Source organism: Adiantum capillus-veneris, chromosome 13 (assembly GCF_014529385.1).
Source record: "Adiantum capillus-veneris isolate H3 chromosome 13, ASM1452938v2, whole genome shotgun sequence".
NCBI classification, from domain to species: domain Eukaryota; kingdom Viridiplantae; phylum Streptophyta; class Polypodiopsida; order Polypodiales; family Pteridaceae; genus Adiantum; species Adiantum capillus-veneris.
The window spans coordinates 136,483,722-136,505,555 of NC_140943.1; the positions used below are offsets into that span (position 1 = coordinate 136,483,722).

Genomic DNA, 21,834 nt, shown 5'->3' on the forward strand with positions numbered 1-21,834 from the left:
ACTTCAACCACAGGTAGCCAATGCATTGTCTTCCCCCTTGAGGTATTGTAGATGGCTTGTTTTTGAGTGTCCAAAAAAGACAGTTGTTGCAAGCTCAACTTTTAGTTGTGGAGACGACAATGCGTTTCAGAAAAGGCATCCAATGGCATGGATTTTTGCATGAGTAATTTGAAGGGATTGATGACATCCATTTACATTACGTGGAACATCCTCTAGTCTCATTTTAGAAAAAGCACTTAGAGGACTCTCCCATAGGCCCTTTAAAGTGCATTCGATAGCTCCATAGTGTGGTGATGTTCACAATAAGTAGTTTGCTGAAATGGCAGATTGAACCATTAATGTTTTGTTGGGGGTACCTCAACCACCCCCCACATGAACGATGCACCCTTACAACCTACACTACCATCAGCTCTAGGTTACCTACACGTCATTAACGCCTTTGGCTTCGTTTCGAAGTATGGGTCACAGTCATGCTGCTGAAGGGTCATCAGCGGTTGGATTCGTAATGTCGTAGGCCAACCAAATAAAAATGAAGGAGCCAGCATCTTCAAAGATTCCCCGTACTTTTAGGTTTTTTCATAATTCTCCCTACTCTACCCACGTTTGAAGAATCCCTCACCTAGGGTAGCGCTAAACCTCACGCTAAACCTCACGGTGGGAGACCGGCTGTGGCAGACAGGTTGTAACATCGCATTCCGTTTTCTAGAAGTGACCATGCTACGTCGTCTTCTTGCTCGTCGAGTACCAAGCCAGCAGCCTCTTCCTTCCATCCGCCGGCTTGTTCCAGAGGATCTACTCAACGTTCCCATCCCTGTTTGTGTGAAGATTGAGACTCAACCTTGCCCTCATCCCATCCCCTTTATGGATGCAATTCGTAAAGTCAAGGTTTGTTTTTGCATTGTATTGTCGTGGATGCCTGGTGGAGCTCTTCTTAGAATCGATGTTTGTAATTAGTAGGATTTTTGGCTTCCCATTTAGTTGCATGCCGCGCTAAATTGCAAATGAGGAAGGTAATCAGATCCTTTTTTAGCTAAGCATATTAAGGCAGGGTAAACTATTTTTGGAAGAATATGGATTGTCTTGCCATCCGCATGGAACACTTATGAGACCAACTTTTCTAACCGTATTTGCAAGGACCTCACCATACTAACAATGCAGTCTCATTATGAGGGTAAAGCAGCTTTCGTTTTGATGTTTGGAGGTCTAGGTTTTGCGTTCGGCTACTATGAAATATCACTTGCTTAGGTGTTCCATGAAAGGCTTTTGTCCAAGGTGATTGTTGTTAGGTGTGGTTTTGCAAGGTAGCAAAGTACGTTTAATTTTTGTAGGAGATTGAGACCTCGTAGTGTGTGAGGATCAAGGATAATCTTGTACTTTGTTAACACTTCATAAGCTGAAAACTCTTGAAGAACAAGACTTGAGATCAAGAGACTCCAATTGAATTGATTAAGTGATTGAGACTTGTGTATGGTTGGGTGTTTTGAACTGTGATACATTCTCGTTTATGAAAAGACATGTATAAATAGACATGGCCAGCCAAGCTGCGAGAAAATCTCCTCTCAAACATGGGCAGCCACCAGATCTTCAATTTGTTGCGATAAAACTCCCCTGAACAAGCCTCCGATCATGGGCAGCCCACCGCAAACAGTCTTGGGCAGCCTGCACCTGCAAAAGAACACCTGAAAACAAGGCACCAGTGAAGGGGGAGAGAGATCGCTCGGGCAGAAGAGAGGGCGGCTGAAATTTGCTAATGCTAGAGAGAGAGAGAGAGAGAGAGAGAGAGAGAGAGAGAGAGAGAGAGAGAGAGAGAGAGAGAGAGAGAGAGAGCGCATCTCAAGAGAAACATGCTAGAGAGATGTAGAACTCTCAAAGTCGACGATGCGGAAGCGTAGAGACCAAGGGGAATGAGCGAGAGAGAGAGAGAGAGAGAGAGAGAGAGAGAGAGAGAGAGAGAGAGAGAGAGAGAGAGAGAGAGAGAGAGAGAGAGAGAGAGAGTCTTCAAAACCAATCAACCTTGGCAATGAATAATTGAATGTGTATACAATGGTGGCAATGGGTTGCTTATATAGCAACCTCAATAAATTGCCCTACCCAAATTTTGACAAATAAGTAAATTAAATACCTAAAAGCCAAAAGAAATAATGGGATCTATTATAAGAGGTGCTTTGTATGCAGATAATTCCTTGGGCTTGGTACTAATGCAACTATATCCCTTGTACCTACACCTAGCTGACACCGGTTGTGCTCATGTGCAATCAGAGGGGATGCAACTACTCTAAAGTGCTTGGGCATGCAAATCTTGCGTACGTGACATGCCTCCCTTTGTGTGCCATATCTCTAGTCCAAGTATGTGCCTACAATTTTGGAAAAATCGCAAAAAGAGGGAATCTCTTGGCGATTCTAAGCTGGAGTTTGACAGGCAAATGAGAAAGAAACCCGTCTTTTGCTTCTCTCTCTCTCTCTGTGCCCGAGTAGACGACGTTTGTTTCTATGTGTTTTTTGTATACATTGAAAGGGATTTCAACACGCTCACCTCAGGTAGCAGGGCTGGTCTAGCACAACTCTACGGAGAGCTATAAGTTTGATAGGTATGAGTTCAAGACGAGTATAAGACATTTTAATGTATGATCTATAGGATAGTAGGAGGAATCTCGACGACAAATCAATAATTTCAAAGTAGAGCCAATATGTTAGAAAGTATTGAAGCAAGTTGAGATCTGTCATCTCAAACTCGTAGTACTGTGAATATGCGAATCATGGATACTTGTAATCACCAGAGCTTCGACATAGAGGATAACAATAGAGCGATCCTTCCTTTTTGAAAAAATATAAATATAATTATGGTATGTAGAAGAAAGTTAAAAGGAATGTCATAGGAATTAGTGTTCGGGTACCACTCTCGAGGAGCTTGCTTCAGGCCATAAAGAGTCTTCTTCAACCTGTAAACTTTGTCGCTTGATTTGGAACTTAGAATATTGGAGGTTGTTCCTCTTACAATGTATCTGGCTTAAAGTTGAGTACTTGTTTTAAGCCAAGTAAGCTGCGTCAACTTATTTTATGCATGCCTTTTCTAAAAACATATTCAACTTAATAATGTTTTGTTTTATCTAGTTTTGTTTCGTAGCAAATAAAGTGATTTAGTTTGTTGGTTTGTTTGTTTTTGTTTTGGTTTGTTTGTTTCTTGTTGTTTCTTTCGTTTCTTTTCTTTTCTTTTCTTGTGTCCCTTGCTTTTATAGTTTTATGAATGCTTTATTCCCTCTTATGATTCGTGAGTTCAGACTATTCTGAACTTATGAAGGTATATATCTGGCTTGGCACTGACAAGGCAATAAAATTGCTGCAACAATTATTGAACCAAATCGAAACAACAAACACGTGAACTTGGAGAATACCCCACGATAGACAAGAGACAGGGAGTGGCGGAGTTCCACTTCTATATGCATTGGCCCCAAAGTCTTGTGCCCCTTTCGGTAATTGTAACAGACTTGGACACTTCAAGTTGAGAATCTACCGCGATAGCACAAATAATCACAAACAGTTCACAGTTTACAATTGATTCGACATCGTCCTGACGGAGTTCCGTGCCTAGAGATATTGGTCCCAAAGACTGACGCCCCTTTTAGTATTTCTTTTTGTATTAATCTGTGTTCAAAGTACAAGAGTGTAGGTAGGCACTCACTCTCAGACTCGGCATCCAGATGCCCCGAGTTGTGAGGCCTTGTCGACATATTTAAAGATTCCAAGGGATGCTAAAAGCAGAGCCCAAAAGATGAAAATCAAAAGCTGTCCCAAAAGTTGGTGAATCAAAAGCTTTTAAAAATAAAGCAAAAGAGCTATCTCTGTCACAAAGTGATGACGTGGCTGCCCAAAACTGAAACCCTACTGTTGTTGGAAACCCTAACCCTAAAACCTGCAAATCCTAAAATTTGTCAAAAACCCTAACCCTAATTTTTGCCAAACCCTAATTTTGCCCTGACCTAACCCTAACCCTAATCCTAAAGGTAGCAGGGTCTGAATCTCGGAATTGCGGAAAGAAAAGCAATGTTGATGTGGCATCGTACGGCAGTCCCGGAAATCACATTGGGCTTTTTGCTTTTACGGCAGTTTTGGGACTGTTTTTACGCTGATGAGAGAGAATGTTTGGCTTTAATTTTGTAAGCTTGAGAGAGAGAAAAGAGCCTTTGCTTTATTTTTGTTAAGGCTTTTGATCTGAAGCTTTTGGGGCTCTGCTTTTGGCATCCCTTGTAAACATGTAAATATGTGAGTTGGGCTCCCACTCTGCAGAGCATCTGGACGCAGAGTCTGAGAGTGAGACCCGACCCACTCTTGTACTTTGAACTGAATAATACATAAAGAAATACCAAAAGGGGCGCCAGTCTTTGGGGCCAATATCTCTAGGCACGGAACTCCGTCGGGCCAGTGCAAATCTATTGTGAACTGTGACTTGTTTTGAAGTGGTTATTTGGTGGTGTCGTGATTGATTCTTGACTTGGAGTGTCCAAGTCTGTTACAATGGTATCAGAGCACGGCTGATTTCTCTTCTACGGGAAATCCGATCCCCAATTTTTTTTTCCGCGGCACCTATGGCTTCATGCAAGGATCAATCGACTCCCTCTGTATCTGAAGATGCGGGCAGGGATCACAACGAAGATTCCGGCAGAGAGTATGGCCCACCTCGGCCTACTCAGGCGGAGCAACGAGAGATGAAGCGTCGTCAATTGATCGGCGATGCAACAAAGATGATGCTCAATTTTGCGAAGGACCCGAACTTGGCAAAATATGAGCGACTCTTTTCAGGAAGTGCACGAGCAGTGGCAGAAAACCACAACACCACCCCCGAAACTCGCTCTCAAGAAACCTTCTGCTCACAAGCAATATTCAGAGAAGGAATTAGAAGAGGTGGTTGATGCATGGATTGCTCAGCTTTTTGACTCGCAGAACAAAGCCAAAAAGCACGGCAAAAAGCAGAAGAAAGGCACTGACTTCCCGGGTTGTTTGGGTCGTCAGTCGACATTTGATAAAGCAAAGAAACAGAAGAAGCGTGTTCGATTTGAAGGAGTACCCAGTTCTTCTTCTTCTTCTTCTTCTGACAGTTCCTCTAGCTCTTCAGATTCGAGCGAAGAAGACAGAAAAGGCAAAAAGCAAAGCAAGAAACAACGCTTCGGAAAGGGCAAGAAAAGGGCAAAGAAGTCTAAATCTCGCCCAGTGAGTGACAGTTCTATAGAGGACTTGTCTACAGGCAGTTCAGACTCTGATGACGGCAATTTTTATGCGAACAAGAAGAATTTTTGTAAAGCCAACCATTATGACTTTCTGGAAGATAAAAGCAAGAAAGTCAGAGAGTTTAAGGAAGGTGGACAGTCGATCAAATTTGACACTTTTTCAGGATATAAAGATGCTTCGAAGGCTTTGTCTTTTATAGAGTAGTTTGACATCCCTTTCGCGGGAGGACGCTACTCAAAGCACTCCAAGATGCGGAGAGTTGCCTCGTATTTCACGGGGAATGCTCGAACTTGGTGGTCCACGCTTCTTTTAAACAAGACCGCGTCAGTTAAATGGTTGAAATTTAAGAAGCTTTTTATTTCTTCTTGGTTGACTCAAGAGTATGAACGCGATATACGAGCTGCTTGGAACCATCGGATGACCAAGAGAGACATAGTGGATACTTATTACGAGAGATTCTGGAGCTCTTTTCTACCCGCCTCTTCATTCAAGAAGATCTTGTTCAGAGAACAGATTGAGCGGTTTACCTTGGGTCTACCTACAGAGATCCGAGATCACTGCTTGGAACAGAAGTCAGCTTCTATTCAGGAGTTGATGAGTCATGCGAAACGGGGCTTTGCCATTCACTCTGGTAGTCTGACCTACCCCACCGATGAGGTCATGATACAACGAGCTGAACAGACTTCAGCGAATGAAAGTAGAAAGAGAAAGAGCAACCCAGAAAAGAAGGATGCACGACCCAAGCTTACTCCTGAGTAGAGAGCTCGCTTCATCAGAGAGAGGAAGTGCTTTGGATGCGGGGAACATGGACATATATCCGCGAAGTGCCCTAACAAGGCACCGAATGAACAAGACGAGGAAAGGCCAGAAAGTTCTAAAGCAGCTGAGAGACGTGGCAGAAAAGGCAGATAGAAAGCAGAACTGGTACCACATGGCGTGGGACCTAAACCGAATCAAATGAATGAAAGTACAAACTTTGCCGTTTTTGGGGCAAAGTGAAGGATCAGGAAGCTCTTTTGAAGGAGCCAAGGCCAACTTCTTTTCACTTGGAATTGGCGGCTTGATTTGGAACTACGCTCGATAGGTTGAGGCCACAGGCGGAGGTAGTTCGAGTGGCACCCGGACGGGATGTTGCCATTACACCGAGCATTGGCAAACTTCGTTTGCAATGACAGAAGTGTTCAGGGCATGCGAGCGACGTTTTACTCGAAATACCTTGGTTCCACATGAACTACGACGTTAATGACTATCGGGCCGAGAAAGCACTTTGACAAATGAAGGGCTCAGAGATTTTACTTGATGAACTTCAGTTTCTTTACTCATTCTTTTGGGAGAGAACTGAACGATGGATAAAGGTCGAATATGTTTTGACTTGAACAAAAGAACGCCAAGATTTTTCTCCACACTCATGCCGATTGCTTTTTAGAGGGCCTGAAGATCATACCATTGATCTGATACTTGGAAGCACACCACCGACCGGCCACCTTACCATGTGAGCCGAGCACAGAATGAAGAGATTATGAACCAAGTGAAAGACCTCTTGGAAAAGGGTCTTTTCCAGCCTAGTACTTCACCGTATTGCTCTCCATTGTTGTTGGTTTTGTAGACAGACGGATCTTGGAGAATGTGCATCGATTATAGAGCTCTCAACAAAATCACCATCAAGAACAGATTTCCGATTCCTAGGATCGATGATATACTCGACAGCTTACAGGGATCCTCATACTTTAGCAGGATTGATTTGAAGAGTGGATATCATCAGATTAGAATCGTGTCGGGAGACGTCTACAAGACAGCTTTTCGGACGACTTTTGGGTTATTTGAGTTTTTGGTGATTCCTTTTGGCTTAACCAATGCTCCTGCGACATTTAACCGGATGATGGACAGGATTTTTCGAGAGTACAGGCTATTTGTTGGCACTTTCTTTGACGATATCATTGTTATCTCCAAGAATGAGGCAGAACACAGAGATCATCTGCTGCAGGTCTTTCAGACATTACGAGATCACAAGTTAGTGATTAATGCAAAGAAAAGTGAATTTTTCCTACCAGAGATACACTTTTTGGGACACATTGTCTCAGCAGTAGGAGTGCAAATGGATCCGGCCAAGATAGAGACTATCCGTGATTGGCCCGATTTGAAGAATGTCCATGAAGTTAGAAGCTTCTTGGGACTGTGTTCGTACTATAGCCGGCTCATTCGAAAGTTTGCAGAGGTTGCTTCTCCTTTGCATATCTTGACACAGAAAGGAGTCCTTTTTTCGTGGGGTGTCACAAAACGGGAGCGTACACGAGCACTTAGCAAATCTGAAAATTATAATACTTTGCAAACATGAGAGAAGGGAGAAGATCAACATAGTATTGTGGACCAGAAGATGGGCTGGTCCCCCCCCCCGTTAAGAGTATTCTTTTATTCAGGGAGAATTCTTATACAAGCACGAGAACCCGAGGAAACCCCTCCGTTCTGGAATCTTAGACCCAAAGGTCGTGCTTTCCCGTAAAGGGCTTGGGCACAAGGCCGTTCCTTCCCGTAAGGGACTTAGGCGCGGGACCGTACTTTCCCGTTAGGGACTTAGGCGTAAAGCCGTACTTTCCCGTAAGACGGGAGGTTCCTGCAAAACAAACCACACAAAGCAACAATTCTCAATGCGTATCAATACTGTATACCTGTCGCTCCTTACTCGGAAAAGCGACCTCCGTACTCAGTCGTCACACGAACACTTGCAGTTTCCGGTCGCCAGTCTCTGCTCCAGAATCCCAGCGCTAGTGCTTTCTGTTGCTTCCGGCATGCTGAAAACTGGAACGTTGGCTTACCCTTTTATAGGGTCTGGCACCCGGCGGGAATAGAGGCCCAAAAAGCAGAGCTTGACGCTCCTAGAGAGAGGAGAGAGAGAGATCGCAATTTCAGCCCCCTGCGTTAGCTTTTAGCGCTGGCTTTTTTTTAAGAGCCTTGCTTGCTTTATTTTATTAATAAAAGGGTTGGTCACTTAAAAGTGACCGGCCACTTTATAAAATAAAGTGTGAACCTGTTCAAACTTTAAAAACTCACTCAGTTAGTGAAAACAATGCTACAAAAACACATTCCAGGCGTCCCCGGGTGCAGGACACGACACAGATGCAATGCAGACACAAACTCCTCGCGGGAAAACATCTGCCCTCCTGCGACTGTTCCTGCTTTTCGTAAAAAGCTTCATTGAACCCATCTTTATTCTTGTGCTTGCGTTCTTACGCATATTTTCTTACTCAGTTCGGATTTCCTCCTTAGCCTACGGGATGCCCCCTTACTGATGCACCCGTTACCCATCATGTGACGCATCAGGGGCACTCGTAACCCGGCCCTTTCCACCGAACTTACGGAAACTCCTTTGCGATGTTTACCGTCACCCATCAAATGACACATCAGAGTTGTCCGTTCTTGATGGCAGTTCCTGTAGCTACAATCTTTTAACAGTTCTTAGTGCACACAATAAAATATCCTAAAAAAGAGATTAATCATTAAAAATAAGAAAATAGTCCAATTAGCAACATCCCTCTGGCTTCTAAACAGTTGACCTCAACTGTAGTGCTTGGACATATACCTCCAGTATCTCGAGATAAGCTGCTAATTCCTCCTGCGTCATCCACTGAGCATCTAGATTCGAATAGTTCTTAAACTTAACCAAATACTTCCGTGTTATCTTTCCGGATTTGAGAGACCGCTCCTCATGACTTACTATCTGCTCCGGTTGGAGTATTTCTTCTGTTTCCTCAACCTCAGGAGGTTCTTCAGCACTAGGCTGGCTTGGAGGCGGTCCCACATACGGCCGGAGTAAACTGACATGGAAAGCATTATGGATCTTCCAATTAAGCGGTAGCTCTAATCGGAAAGTGACATCATTTACTCGCTCAGTGATCTTGAACGGCCCATAATAACGGGTAGAAAGTTTTACCACTTTCCCCTTATGAGACGCTTGTTTCTTAAGTCTTGCCTTCTCAAACTTGAGTAAGACTAACTGTCCGACTGTTAAGTCTAGATTTATTCTGTGCTTGTCTGCAGCTTTCTTATGCTTTTCCTGAGAGCGTAGAATAGCTCTCCTAACTTGCCCGTAGGCTATGTCCAAATCCCGAACAAATTCATCTGTTGCAAAGATCTTATCCTTAGTTAAAAGGATGGGTGGAAGCAAAGGCTTACCATAGAGAATCTCAAAAGGTGCTTTCCCTGTCGATGAGTGTATGGTATTGTTATACGCATACTCGACAAGAGACAAATATTTCTCCCAGTCAGATTGCAGGTCTGACACAAGCTTTTAACATATCCAATACTGTGGAATTGGCTATCTCACTTTGCCCGTCCGTTTGAGGATGGTAGGCAGATGAAAAATTCAGCTTCGTACCAAGATTATCCATCAAGGCACGCCAAAAATTTCCTGTCATGCGAGGATCTCGATCACTCACAATTGACTTAGGCATTCCATGATGCTTAAAGATCTGTGCCAGGAAGACCCTAGCCATATGATCTGCTTTGATCGTTTTCTTGACTGGTATAAAGTGTGCTTGCTTGCTAAACCTGTCCACAATGGTCCAGATCGCGTCATTTCCAGTCTAAGTTCTAGGGAGGTCCATGATGAAGTCCATGGCAATACTTTCCCAAGGTTCATTAGGCACAGGCAATGGTTGTAGCAACCCAGGCGTCTTATGCCGATCATACTTCACTTTTTGGCAAACCAAGCATTCCCTGACATATTTATCAATGTCTGCTTTAAGGCTAGGCCAAAAGAAATATCTTTCCATTGCTAAGGTCGTAGGGAGAATACCCCGATGACCTGCATAAGGCGAAGCGTGTGCTTCATCCATGATCTTCTTTCTTAATGGTTCCGCCACACATATGGCCTGATGGTGGTAGAGATAACCGTCCCGAATGGAATAGGGAAACTCATTCTCTCCACGATGTAGCTTTCCCCAAATGGTGGAGAAGTCTGGATCATTCGGATACAAATCCGGTAGTGCTTCTAATTCTTGGTGATACACCGAAGTGATAGCGTTCACCCTTGGCCGCCTAGACAATGCGTCTCGACCACATTCTTGCTCCCAGCCGTGTGAAGGCTCTGGGAGTGAAACATAGACAAAAAGTTTGCCCATCTCATCTGCTTCTCAGATAGTTTCCTTTGCGTAAGAAAATACCGCAAACTCTGGTGATCAGTCTTGATCACAAAATCCGCTTCTAGAAGATAGTGCTTCCAGTTGGATAAGGCGTGAATCACAGCCGTGAGTTCCTTTTCGTAGATTGATGCATGCAACTCTGCATCCTTGAGCCGTCTGCTTTCGTAGGCCACTGCATGGCCTTCTTGGTTTAACACTGCTCCGATGCAATCGCTTGAAGCATCGCAGTGAACCTCAAATGGTTTCCTTAAGTCAGGCACTATCAAAATAGGTCCATGGCTTAGCAAGTACTTGAGCCGATCAAAAGCTCCTTGTTGTCTCGATCCCCATCTGAAAGGAATCTTCTTCTTTGTCAAATCATGAAGGGGTCCTGCTACTTGAGCAAATCCTCGAACAATCCTTCGATAATACGAACATAATCCCAGGAAGCTACGTACATCATGTACCGTAGTGGGAATAGGCCAATCTTCTACCACTCGGATCTCGACAGGATCCATACTCACTTGATTGTGAGAGACTATATGGCCGAGATAGTGTATCTCTGAGAGAAAGAACTCGCTCTTCTTTGCATTCACATGCAACTCATGCTTTCGCAATTCTTGAAACACTAAGTCCAAGTGCTTCCGATGTTCCTCTTCTGACTTAGAGAAGATGAGTATGTCGTCAAAGAACACTCCTGTAAAAGCTCGATACGGGCTGAAAATGCGGTCCATCATGCGATTGAACGTCGCAGGAGCATTGGTCAAGCCGAAAGGCATTACCAAAAATTCATATAGTCCAAAGGTTGTGCGGAAAGCAGTCTTGTGGACATCCTCAGGGGCGATCCGTATCTGATGATACCCACTCTTTAAGTCTATAGACACTTGCACCCTGCAACTTATCAAGTATATCATCAATCTGAGGGATCGGAAAGCGATTCTTGACCGTGATCTTGTTTAAAGACCTATAGTCTATGCACATTCGAAACGTGCCATCTTTCTTCTGCATCAGTAGAACCGGAGAACAGTAGGGTGAAGCACTTGGCCGTACTAACCCTTTCTCTAGAAGCTCGTTGACTTGCTTCAAAATTTCCTCTTGCTGAGCAAGACTTACCCTGTAAGGGGGTTGATTGGGAGGCGAGCTACCTGGTCTGAGATCTATGCGGTGATCTTCTGGGCGTACCGGAGGGAGTTCATCAAGAAGTGTTTCCGTGAAACAATCTTTGTACTTTTCAATAAATTGAAGACGCTTAATTTCCAGACTAGAGAGAGAGTCCCTACTAGTTTTATCCTTCTCACGTGCAAAAATCAAGTAAGCAGAAACACACTTCTTCATTTCTTTCTTAATGGAGATATGGCTTACAATTGGGAACTGCCAATCTCCGGCATCAGCATGAATCTTTATTTTCTTACCCCCATGATCAAAAGCGAGGGTCTTTTCCACATAATCGGGAATAAGTGTCATGTGGAAGTGCCATGGCATACCCAAGATGATATCACATCCCTCGATGGGTGCCATCAAAAATGATTCACGGTCCTTGTACTCGCCAATCCGAAGATTGAGCTGTCCTTGCACGGGAGTTGCATTGGTTGTCAACCCCTCGAATGCCGATCCGGATGTAACCGGTGTGCCAAGCTGAGCCGGTGTGAGGCACAAATGTTCCGCAGTATCCAGGGAGATGAAGTTATCCGTGGATCCTTGATCATAAAGAATCAGTACTCGCTGGTTGTTCAAAGACCCCCAGCCCTTCAGAAGTTGACGCTTCCCTTTCTCCGTTTCTGTGTTTCCTTGAACATCTGGAATTGAGTTCAAGCTTGGCGGTGCGGGTTCCTTCCTTGCTTTTTCTTGCCTCGTAGAGGCTTGTTCTTGCCGTTGCTGCTTTAGCGGGCAATCCGGTTTCATATGTCCTTTCTCGCCACAGTAGAAGCATCTTCCTTCCTCTCTGAAAGTTTGAAGTTGAGTAGGAGAAAGATACTTAGTTCGCTTGCCAGTGCCCTCTGGCTTCTTAGAATGATCATCGTCCCTAGATGGAGGGCGTTTTCTTCCTTGGCCTCCTTGGTCATCATAGACCCCTCTTTGTCTTGCACGATAAGTGCTATGCTCCATTTTTCTGGGTGTTCCGGTTGAGTGCAAATCCTCAACAATGATTGCTGACTCCATCTTCCTCTGAAGAGTATCATACGGATACACTTTCATACTCTTTCGAAGCTGCGGTTGAAGACCCGCTTCGAATTTTCGTTTCTTCTCCTCGTCGGCAATCTTCATGAAGGGAGTGACCTTCAGAAGAACCGACCAATACTTGTCCACATAAGTCGTTACTCTTTCATGTTCCTTCTGGGCGAGCCAGTCCCATTCCTTCCGTATGTCCTGCTCGAAGTCAGGTGGAAGAAATTGTTCATAAAATTCAATTTTGCATTTCATGTGAGTCTCTTGAAACCTTTTAAAGGTGATGTGCTTGATGATGGGGAGCCTGATGAGCAACCCGAAGTGGAAGAAAACGAGGAAATCCTTGTTCCTGAACAGATTTTGGCACATAAGGATACGAAGAAAAGTAAAGTCCGAAGGCGGTTCTTGGTTAAGCTCAAGAACTACCCTGCATTTGATGCGAAGTGGATGGAGGAGGAGGACCTAGTAGATACTCCTCGGATTGTGAAACTTTACCTCGATACTTTTGGTTTAGCATAGTGTATTCCAAATGGAACCCAAAATTCAGCTTGGTCGGAGATCTGGTGCAGTGGGATGCACAAGAGGGGAGTCACTCCGCAACAGATGCCTTGATTTTGATACTAAAGTCACTGATGTCTCTTTGAGCTTCAGGGATACTGAGAGCTGACAGTATTCTGCTGGATGACTTTATGAAATGGAATTCTTGATTATGATACTGATTGTTCTTGACTTCTTTTAAGTACAGGAACTGATAGACAAAATGACTGCAGCATTTTGGTCTGATTGATCTCGAATAGACATGGTTGTAATAGGGGTCCCTATTGGATCTAGATGCGATTGCTAGCTAGATTGCCGATAAATCATGGTCTAAGACCCGAATGAATGTTGAATGCCATGTGATGTCCTGTGATGTAGTGTGATGTGACTGTCGATTGGTACATGTGCTAGATGTGTGTTCCTAGTACGTAGGTACTAACAGTTAGTGTCTGCTAAGACGGTTTATGGCCTCTGTCTGTTTTGTAGGTGTAATCGAGGGCGATTACAATGCTTTCAAGAGGGGGGTATGTCACAAAGTGATGATGTGGTTGCCAGAAGTGAAACCCTACTGCTGTTGGAAACCCTAACCCTAAAACCTGCAAACCCTAAAATTTGCCAAAACCCTAACCCTAATTTCTGCCAAACCCTACTTTTGCCCTGACCTAACCCTAACCCTAACCCTAACCCTAAAGGCAGCAGGGTCGTTATGCAATGTAAGACGCTTTGTAGATGATCTTTTTGTCCCTGACGTTCCTTCTTTTCAAGATTTTATGTACATGAATTCGAGTTCTGTAGGTGGAGGAATTTATCCCAAGGAGTTTTGTGAACTTAACTGTACCACAAATAGTGATTGTTGTGCTTTTTTAGACCTTAAGATTTTTCAGACTTCTTTGGGATTAGAAGTAGATATCTATGATAAGCGCCTTGAACCAGAATATGCCAATCTAAAAATCATCTGTATGCCTCACATTTCTTCGAACATTTCTCTTTTAGCTAAAGTACGGTGTCATTTGCTCTCAACTATGTAGATTTTCTCGTCTTTGTTCTAGTAAATCTACTTCCGTTGTTCAATCTTGCCATCTTATTTCTTTACTAGTTGAAAAAGGATACTCATTCAAAAGAATCATGAAAAACGTTCGTTCATTTTTGCGTCGTAGTAAGTTTATTTTTAATGTTTCTTCCTTTGGAATGTTCAAGATAATCAGAGTAAATTCAATAGAAGTGGGGAGCTAAAAAGCAGACTTATGGTTTGACTTAATAACACCTTGTGTTGTTGTTTTGATCTTTAGCGCTTCTAGTATTTTTACTATAGCTTGACAAATGCTAGCCTTTATCATGGCTGAGTATGCCCATCACCTCCGGAGGGTGATAGAAACTCAGCTTGTTGGTTTTGTAGAGTACGTTCAAAGCATGAATGACCTCTATATAAACCTGCACCTACTCTTGGGCACTGACGACGTGAGTAGGGATGTCATAGCTGTTGTCCAAGCTATGCATGATAAAGGTGATAATCTTATTCTTCCTCTTTGGACAAGCAGCGAAGTTGAGATCACATATTGTCAAGTTTGGTTCTTTGCTCTTCGTAGGTTTGTAGTAGTATTTATTTTTCGATTTTGTATTTAGCTTACTTGAGGACTTAAGAATGTGTTCCGTTAGAAGTTGTGTTAAGTTTGATTTCTAGGATTAAGTTTTTAAGATGTCTTATCCTTTTTTTGCTTAAAGTTGAGTACTTGTTTTAAGCCAAGTAAGTTGCGTCATTTTATTTTACACATGCCTTTTCTAGAAACATTTTTAAGTCAATAATGTTTTGTTTCATCTAGTTTTGTTTCGTAGCAAACAAAGTGATTTAGTTTGTTTGTTTTTGTTTTTCTTTTCTTTTCTTGTGTCCCTTGCTTTTATAGTTTTATGAGTGCTTTATTCCCTCTTATAATTCGTGAGTTTAGACTATTCTGAACTTATATGACTTTTGTTGGGAACTAGGTAGGGCAATTTTGATAGCCAAGTATATAAAGTATATAAGAAAACCCAGCAGTTTACTTAGCGTTTTCTGCAAGGAGACCCCAGATCCAGCCTAGCGTTTTTGCATGAAGACAGCTAGTGTTTTGCATTGCAGATCAACTCCGGCAGTAGCAGACTATAGCAGAAGCATAGCGTTTTTGCAGCAGGACAACATTGAGCCATAGCGTTTTCGCATCAGCATGACAACCTAGCGTTTTGCAGATTCTCCACGACAAGACCATCAGAAGCACTAGCGTTTTCAGTTTTCAGCAGTCAGACACCGTAGTAGAAGTCCCAAACCTCGCAGATCTCACCTTTCCGCAGCATATCCTCGCTGCACGGTCAGATCAACGAGCGTTTACAGTTTCATCCCGGAAAACGCAGATGTCAGCATCTGCGTTTTCAGCGCGTCGTCGTTGCATCGTCGTCGTCACCGACATAGAGTCAGAATTCAGCAGATAAAGATTTGCAGATTTCAGCCCCTGAGCGTTTTCAAATTTCAGCCTGTCTCGTCGTCATCCTCATTGTGGTTGACATCGTCGGCAAGCCCAAAGCATTGTAGAGATTTGTGCAATCAATAGTAGACCGCTCTAGCCATAGAGAGTGGGGCCTTCGGAGGAGGGTTTGACAACATTCTGGTGTCGTATTCTTCTCTCTCTATATCTCAGTCTAAGCACCTTCATTCACAGTGTTTATCCACTTTGTTTGTGATCACTTGTACTCTCTCATTAAAGGAACGGAAGGCTCTCCCTTCCGTAAGTAAAAGGAACCTTGAGCACAGTTCGGAGCACTCATCTTGAGCAAAGTTTAACATTCACTTCTGCTGCACCTTACATTGGTGTTAGAGCTTTGACAGTGTTCTGTATCACTCAAGGAAAGAACCATATAATTTTTTTTGCTTGTTGCGGTCGCACGTAACCCAAGTCCTCTTGGGCGTGTCGATTCTTAATTGAGTTTTTGAAGAGTGACAGGAAACCCAAGAAAGAAGGGCTTGTCCAGCCTCCCCTTGTTTCTCTTTTCACTCATTGAGAGCGGACCGTGCACTTAGTGGCAGGCCAATCGACGTGAGGTGGGAAAAAGAAACCTGGTTGTGAGCGCAAGGCCGCCAAGGGGTGCGCCGCGGAAAAGAGAAGAGCTCGGGTAAAGAGAAGATCCTTCTCTAACACAGATTGCAAGCTAAAGAAGAATCTCAAGACCCTCCAGAACCTCAAGACTCAAGACCCTCAAGAACCTCAAGAACCAAGACCCACAAGAACCCAAGTTCCCCGTGAACTTAAGAACCCAAGACTTCAAGTGTATGGTCATCACCCGAAGCGGAATGGATATTTCGCATGCAGGTGGTGAGCATGGGAGTGGCGAAGAAGAGTTTTCCCCACCAGGAGGTTTTTCCAACCCTCCCCCTTCCCCATCTACGCCAAGGATTGCACCAAATCCGATGGAGGCTTTGGTCTAGTCGATGATAAAGATGATGGCACAACAAGAAGCGACTCGTGTTGCCTTGGAACGCGAGCGCGATGAACGAAAAGCAAAAAGAAAGGTAGCTATTGAGCATGAGCGTGAGCAAGCGCGCTTGGAGGCTGAAGCAAGAGAGGCAGCTATTGAGCGTGAGCGTGCGCAAGCGCGCTTGGCGGTCGAAGACAGACGAGCGGCCTTGGAGGCAGAGCGCGAGGTGCAGAGAGACCTACGCATGCAAGAGTTGGTCCGACAGGCTCTCACCTCGAAATCCGAGCCAGCCAAAGATGTTGGTTGTTGATCAAGTGGTGCAAGCCGAGATTTGGACTCCAACAACCCGTCACCAAGAAGTTGACGTTCAGTAAGTATGATGGTAAGATGGATGAGAGATTTTGGGGCTGTGCTTTTGGGTATCCCTTGTACTTATAAATAAGCGGACAGGGCTTCACATATCAGAGCATCTGGACGTAGAGTCTGAGAGTGAGCACCTACCGGCTCTCTTGTGCTTTGAACTCAGATTAATACAAACAGAAATACCGAAAGGGGCGCTAGTCTTTGGGGCCAATACCTCTAGGCACGGAACTACGCCGGGCCGTGTGAATTTTGTAAACTGTTTTGAAATGAATCTCTGTTGTGTCGCGGTAGAATCTTGACTTGGGGTGTCCAAGTTTGTTACAATGGTATCAAAGCGCGGCCGATTTCTCTTCTACCGGGAAATCCAATCCTTTTCTCGCAACACTTATGGATTCTAATAAGAAACAATTGACTTCGTTTGCATCTGTGAATGTGGCAGGAGATCACGAAGAAGATTCTCATGAGCAAACAGAGGAAGAGTATGGCCCCCCGGCCTACTCAGTCTGGGATTGAAGAGATGGAACGTCGACAATTGGTTGACAAGGCAATAAAGCAGATGATTAAAATTGGTTGACAAGGCAATAAAGCAGATGATTAAAATTGCCAAGGATCCAAAATTTGCAAATTTTTTGTCTCAACAATCCCTCGCAAAAGTACACACCCAATGGTAGAAGGCCACAGAGCCACCCATCAAACTGGCAATCAAGAAACCTCCTTCTTCGAGGATGTTTACAGAGCAAGAATTACAAGAGGTGGTTCAGACACAGATCAGCCGGCTTTTGGACACAAATAACAAATTCAAAAAGCATAAGAAAGAAACTGACTCCTCGGGTTATTAGGTCGTCAATCTACTTTTGCATCGGCAAGAAAGCAAAAGAAGCGTGTACAATTTGAAAGACTACCCAGTTCTTCTTCTTCTTCTTCTTTTGACAGTTCTTCTAGTTCTTCTGACTCGAGCGAAGAAGACAAAAAAGGCAAAAAGCAAAGCTTTGGAAAGGGCAAGAAAAAGGCAAAGAAGCCTAAGTTTCGCCCAGTTTCTGACAGTTCTACAGAGGAGTCATCCTTAGACAGTTCGGACTCCGACAATCACATGTTTTATGCAAAGAAGAAGCATTTCTATAAAGCCAACCAATATGACTTCCTCGAAAATAAAAGCAAGAAAGTAAGAGAATTCAATGAAATTGGACAGTCAATTAAGTTTGACTCTTTTTCTAGATTTCGAGATGCTCCGAGGGCTTTGGCCTTCATACAACAGTTTGATGTAGCTTTTTTTGGAGGGCATTACTCAGAGGACTCCAAGATTAGGAGGGCTACATCTTTCTTCAAGGGAAATGCTCGAACATGGTGGTCCACCCTAATATTGAGAAAGGAAGCTCCAGTTAAATTGTTGAAATTCAAAAGGCTTTTTATTTCTTCTTGGCTGACTCGGGAGTATGAACGAGATATATTGGAACTGCTTGGAATCATCTTCGAATGACCAAGGGAGATTCTCTAGACGCTTATTACGAGAGATTTTGGAGCTCTTTTCTACTAGCCTCTTCATTTAAGAAGGTCTCGTTTAAAGAACAGATTGAGCGGTTTTGTTGCGGACTTCTGACAGAGATCCGAGACTACTGCTTGGAACAAAAGTCAAATTCTATTCAAGAATTGATGGGTCATGCGAAACGGGGTTTTGCCATACATTCAGGCTTACCCCACTGATGAGATCTTGACTCAGAGAACCCAACAGACTTCTAATAATGAAAGTAGAAAGAGAAAGAGTTCCCAAGAAAAGAAAGACAAGGATTCACGACCCCTGCTCACTCTTCGAGAGAGGGCCAACTATATCAAAGAGGGGAAGTGTTTTGGATGCGGGGAATATGGGCTCGTCTCCGTAATTTGCCCTAAAAAGGCACAACAAGAACAGAAGAAAGATAGGCCAGAGAGTTCGAGAGCAGCTGAGGAACGTGGCAGAAAAGGCAAGATGAAAGCATGACTTCTTCTAGATTGCATGGGTACTGACCCAAGCACGATTGATGAAAATACAGAACTTTGTCGAGCTTGGGGCAAAGTGAAAGATGAAGAAGCCTTGTTTTTTTTTGATGGAGGAGCCATAGCCAACTTTATTTCACCTGAATTGGCGGGGCGGCTCGAGATTACACCCGATCGGATGGGACCACAAGCAAAGGCAGTTCCAGCGGCACTCAGACGGGACGTGGCCATTACACTTGTCATTGGCAAACTTTGGTTGCATTGTCAGGGGTATTTGGGGCACGAGGACTTCTACATAATGCCCTTGGAATGTTGTGATGTCCTTCTTGGAGTCCCTTGGTATGTAACAAACTTGGACACCCCAAGTCAAGATTCTACTGCGACACAACAGAGATTCACTTCAAAACAATTCACAATTCACAGTTGATTCGACACGGGCTAGCGGAGTTCCGTGCCTAGAGATGTTGGCCCCAAAGACTGGTCGGAGTTCAAAGTACAAGAGAGTAGGCAGACGCTTACTCTTAGACTCTGCGTCCAGATGCTCTCAGAAGTGAGGCCCTGCCCACTTATTTATTGGTTACAAGGGATGCCCGAAAGCAGAGCCCCAAAATCAAAAGCTTAAAGGCTTTTCATAAATAAAGCAACTTATCCCAAAAGCTTCAAGATCAGCCAGCGTAGAGTTCAGGCGTAAAAGCAGCCTTCGTAATCTGCGAAAATCCGTACGTTGCCGCATCAGCCTGTCAGCCCATTTGGCGCCGCAATATATTTAGCCTTCTCATGAGGCAAGCACCTCTAGGGTTTGATGTGCCATTGTGGGCTCAACCCTCACCCCCTCTCGAGTTAAGCTTTAGCCTTTTTTTTTGCCTCTATCACTTGCCATTTTAGGCCCGTGAGGCATGAACTTATCTACTTGTATTTGCCATAACGCGATTGATGTTTTATTGGCGTATTTTGCTATTATGAGTCATTTTTCTTGTCTTTTTTGGTGCAATTCAATGCTCAAAGTGGTATGAGCACTATGGTACATATGTGTAACTAAAAAAAAAAGAAGATTTTTTTTGCCGTTCCGAGCCTGACCTCGCTCCCTAACTTCTATTGTCCCGACCTTGATCTCGACCCCGTTCGTGTTTCTTGCACCATGGCAGAGTTCCACTCCTAGAAACATTGGCCTTAAAGTTTGGTGTCCCTTTTGGTATTTTTTAAAATGTTAAATAATCCACAGAGTAGAATTGCCGGGGAGTCACTGGAGCTATGCAGCATGCCCTGATCCGACAGAAGTGCACGTGGCCCAAAAGCAACTGACACATAAAGTTGTCTTTAACCCCAAAAGCAATTGCCGAAGTGATTGATGGTGAATGCTCAGGATGAGTGCTTAGTGCATACTCAAGGTTCCTTTTATGTCATGAGAGAGTTCCTTTTACTTCATGAGAGATTTGTGCAATGGATTAGAGAGAGAGAGAGAGGAGTGAATGTTTTGTGAGTGATAGAGAGAGAAGAAGACTAACACCGACGGATGGGGTCTCAAACCCCCTTCCAAGGCCCCCCTCTCTATCGCTAGAATGGTATTTGATTTAGATGGCATAAATGCTAATACAATGGTCCTAGATGTTGAGATGTTGATGGGGTCTTGCAGTAGATGTTTACATTGAAAATGCAAAGTTAGGCTAGATCTGAAATCTAGAATCGATGATGATATGGGATGAGATTTGTAGAAACGCTAGGTTGCTTCTGCCCCTACAGCAAGGATATTCTAGCGCCAAGGGTTTTGATTTCAATCTCTAGTGTTGATAATGAAAACCGCTGATGGCCGAGTTTGGGTTGCAAAAACACGAGGGGTTTTGATGGCAGGAAATGCCAAAGGGGTGAGGTACTGCAGGTATTGAATGGGTACGGAACTTACTATGCAAATGGGAGCCAAGGGTTGCTTATATAACCCTTGAAAGCTGGGTCGAGCAGTAGCAAGCCTAGAAGGCATAGTTACAGGGAATGGCCATTTTCAGATCTCCGTTCCCTGTTTCCATCCCAATTCCCTGTTCCGGATCCTCGTTCTGTCTTTCAAATGTGAGTATCCAAAACAAGGAATGGCATTTTATGCATGTTGCCGTACCCCGTTCGCCGCTCGGATTTGCCATTCCGGGTAACTATGCTAGAAGGCACCCCACGACTTGTAAATGTTGGCTAAATGTCACTTAATAATAAGTTTTAAAACCTATTGATAAGAGGTGCTTATGATGCAAGTACTACCTAGGCCTCGTACTAATATGCTTGTATAAGAAGGCTCCCTAGTGCCTACACCTCGTAGACATTGGCTGTGCTCATGTGCAATCAGAGGGTACACAACTAATTTTAAGTTCTTTATCTTCTTCGGCTTGGGCAAATCCTTCATCTGCATAGGCATCATAGGCAGCCTAACAAGGGTTCCCTAGGCATCTTTGAAATTACCTTGGAAAATGGTGGTGGAGTCTTCTCTTTGGTAATCCCTATCTAGCTTGTATGCTTAGGTAATCTCTTAGGAAAATGGTGGTGGAATTATTGATGGTATCTTCTTGTAACTTGTATGATTCCATGTCCTCTAACATGTCCTTACAGCTTGTCCACATGCAAATAGGGTTAGATGTGCATGTGACATGTCACATCCCCCCCTTTTCAAAGTGAGGTACTGGTATTGAGAATCTTGAAAGAATCTATTTGATAGTCTTGTCTTTGTATTGCTACAAGAGGCCCAAGAAAAGCTAAGTAGTGTGTTGTTAAACAAGTATTTGTGGTTGCAAAAGAATGCTGTTGTTGCCACTTTCAATGCTTCAATAGGTAGCAGGCCTACTCACAACTCCTACAGTAATATGTCTAAGAATTCTGGTGATAAAGGCAAAAAGCAACTAAAAATATAGTTACTATAATGCAAATGATAATCTCATCAAGCAATGCCCTAGGCTTAAGAGTTAAAGCTAAAGAGACTCGAAAGAAAGAGGCAAATGTAGCCATTGTAAAGGCTTCTTCCAATGTAGATTCGATAAAT

At 43.7% G+C, this 21,834-nt stretch overlaps 1 protein-coding gene across 1 annotated transcript in view; it reads left to right on the forward strand.

The window, feature by feature from the left end:
• The first annotated feature begins 602 nt into the window (after positions 1–602).
• LOC147444924 (grpE protein homolog, mitochondrial-like) overlaps positions 603–21,834 on the forward strand; it is a 71,150-nt gene continuing 49,918 nt past the window's right edge. Inside the window, exon 1 of the mRNA XM_086527421.1 lies at positions 603–885. Coding sequence (XP_086383547.1) covers positions 715–885 — 171 coding nt within the window. The 5' untranslated portion in view covers positions 603–714. The remainder of the gene's footprint in view (positions 886–21,834) is intronic.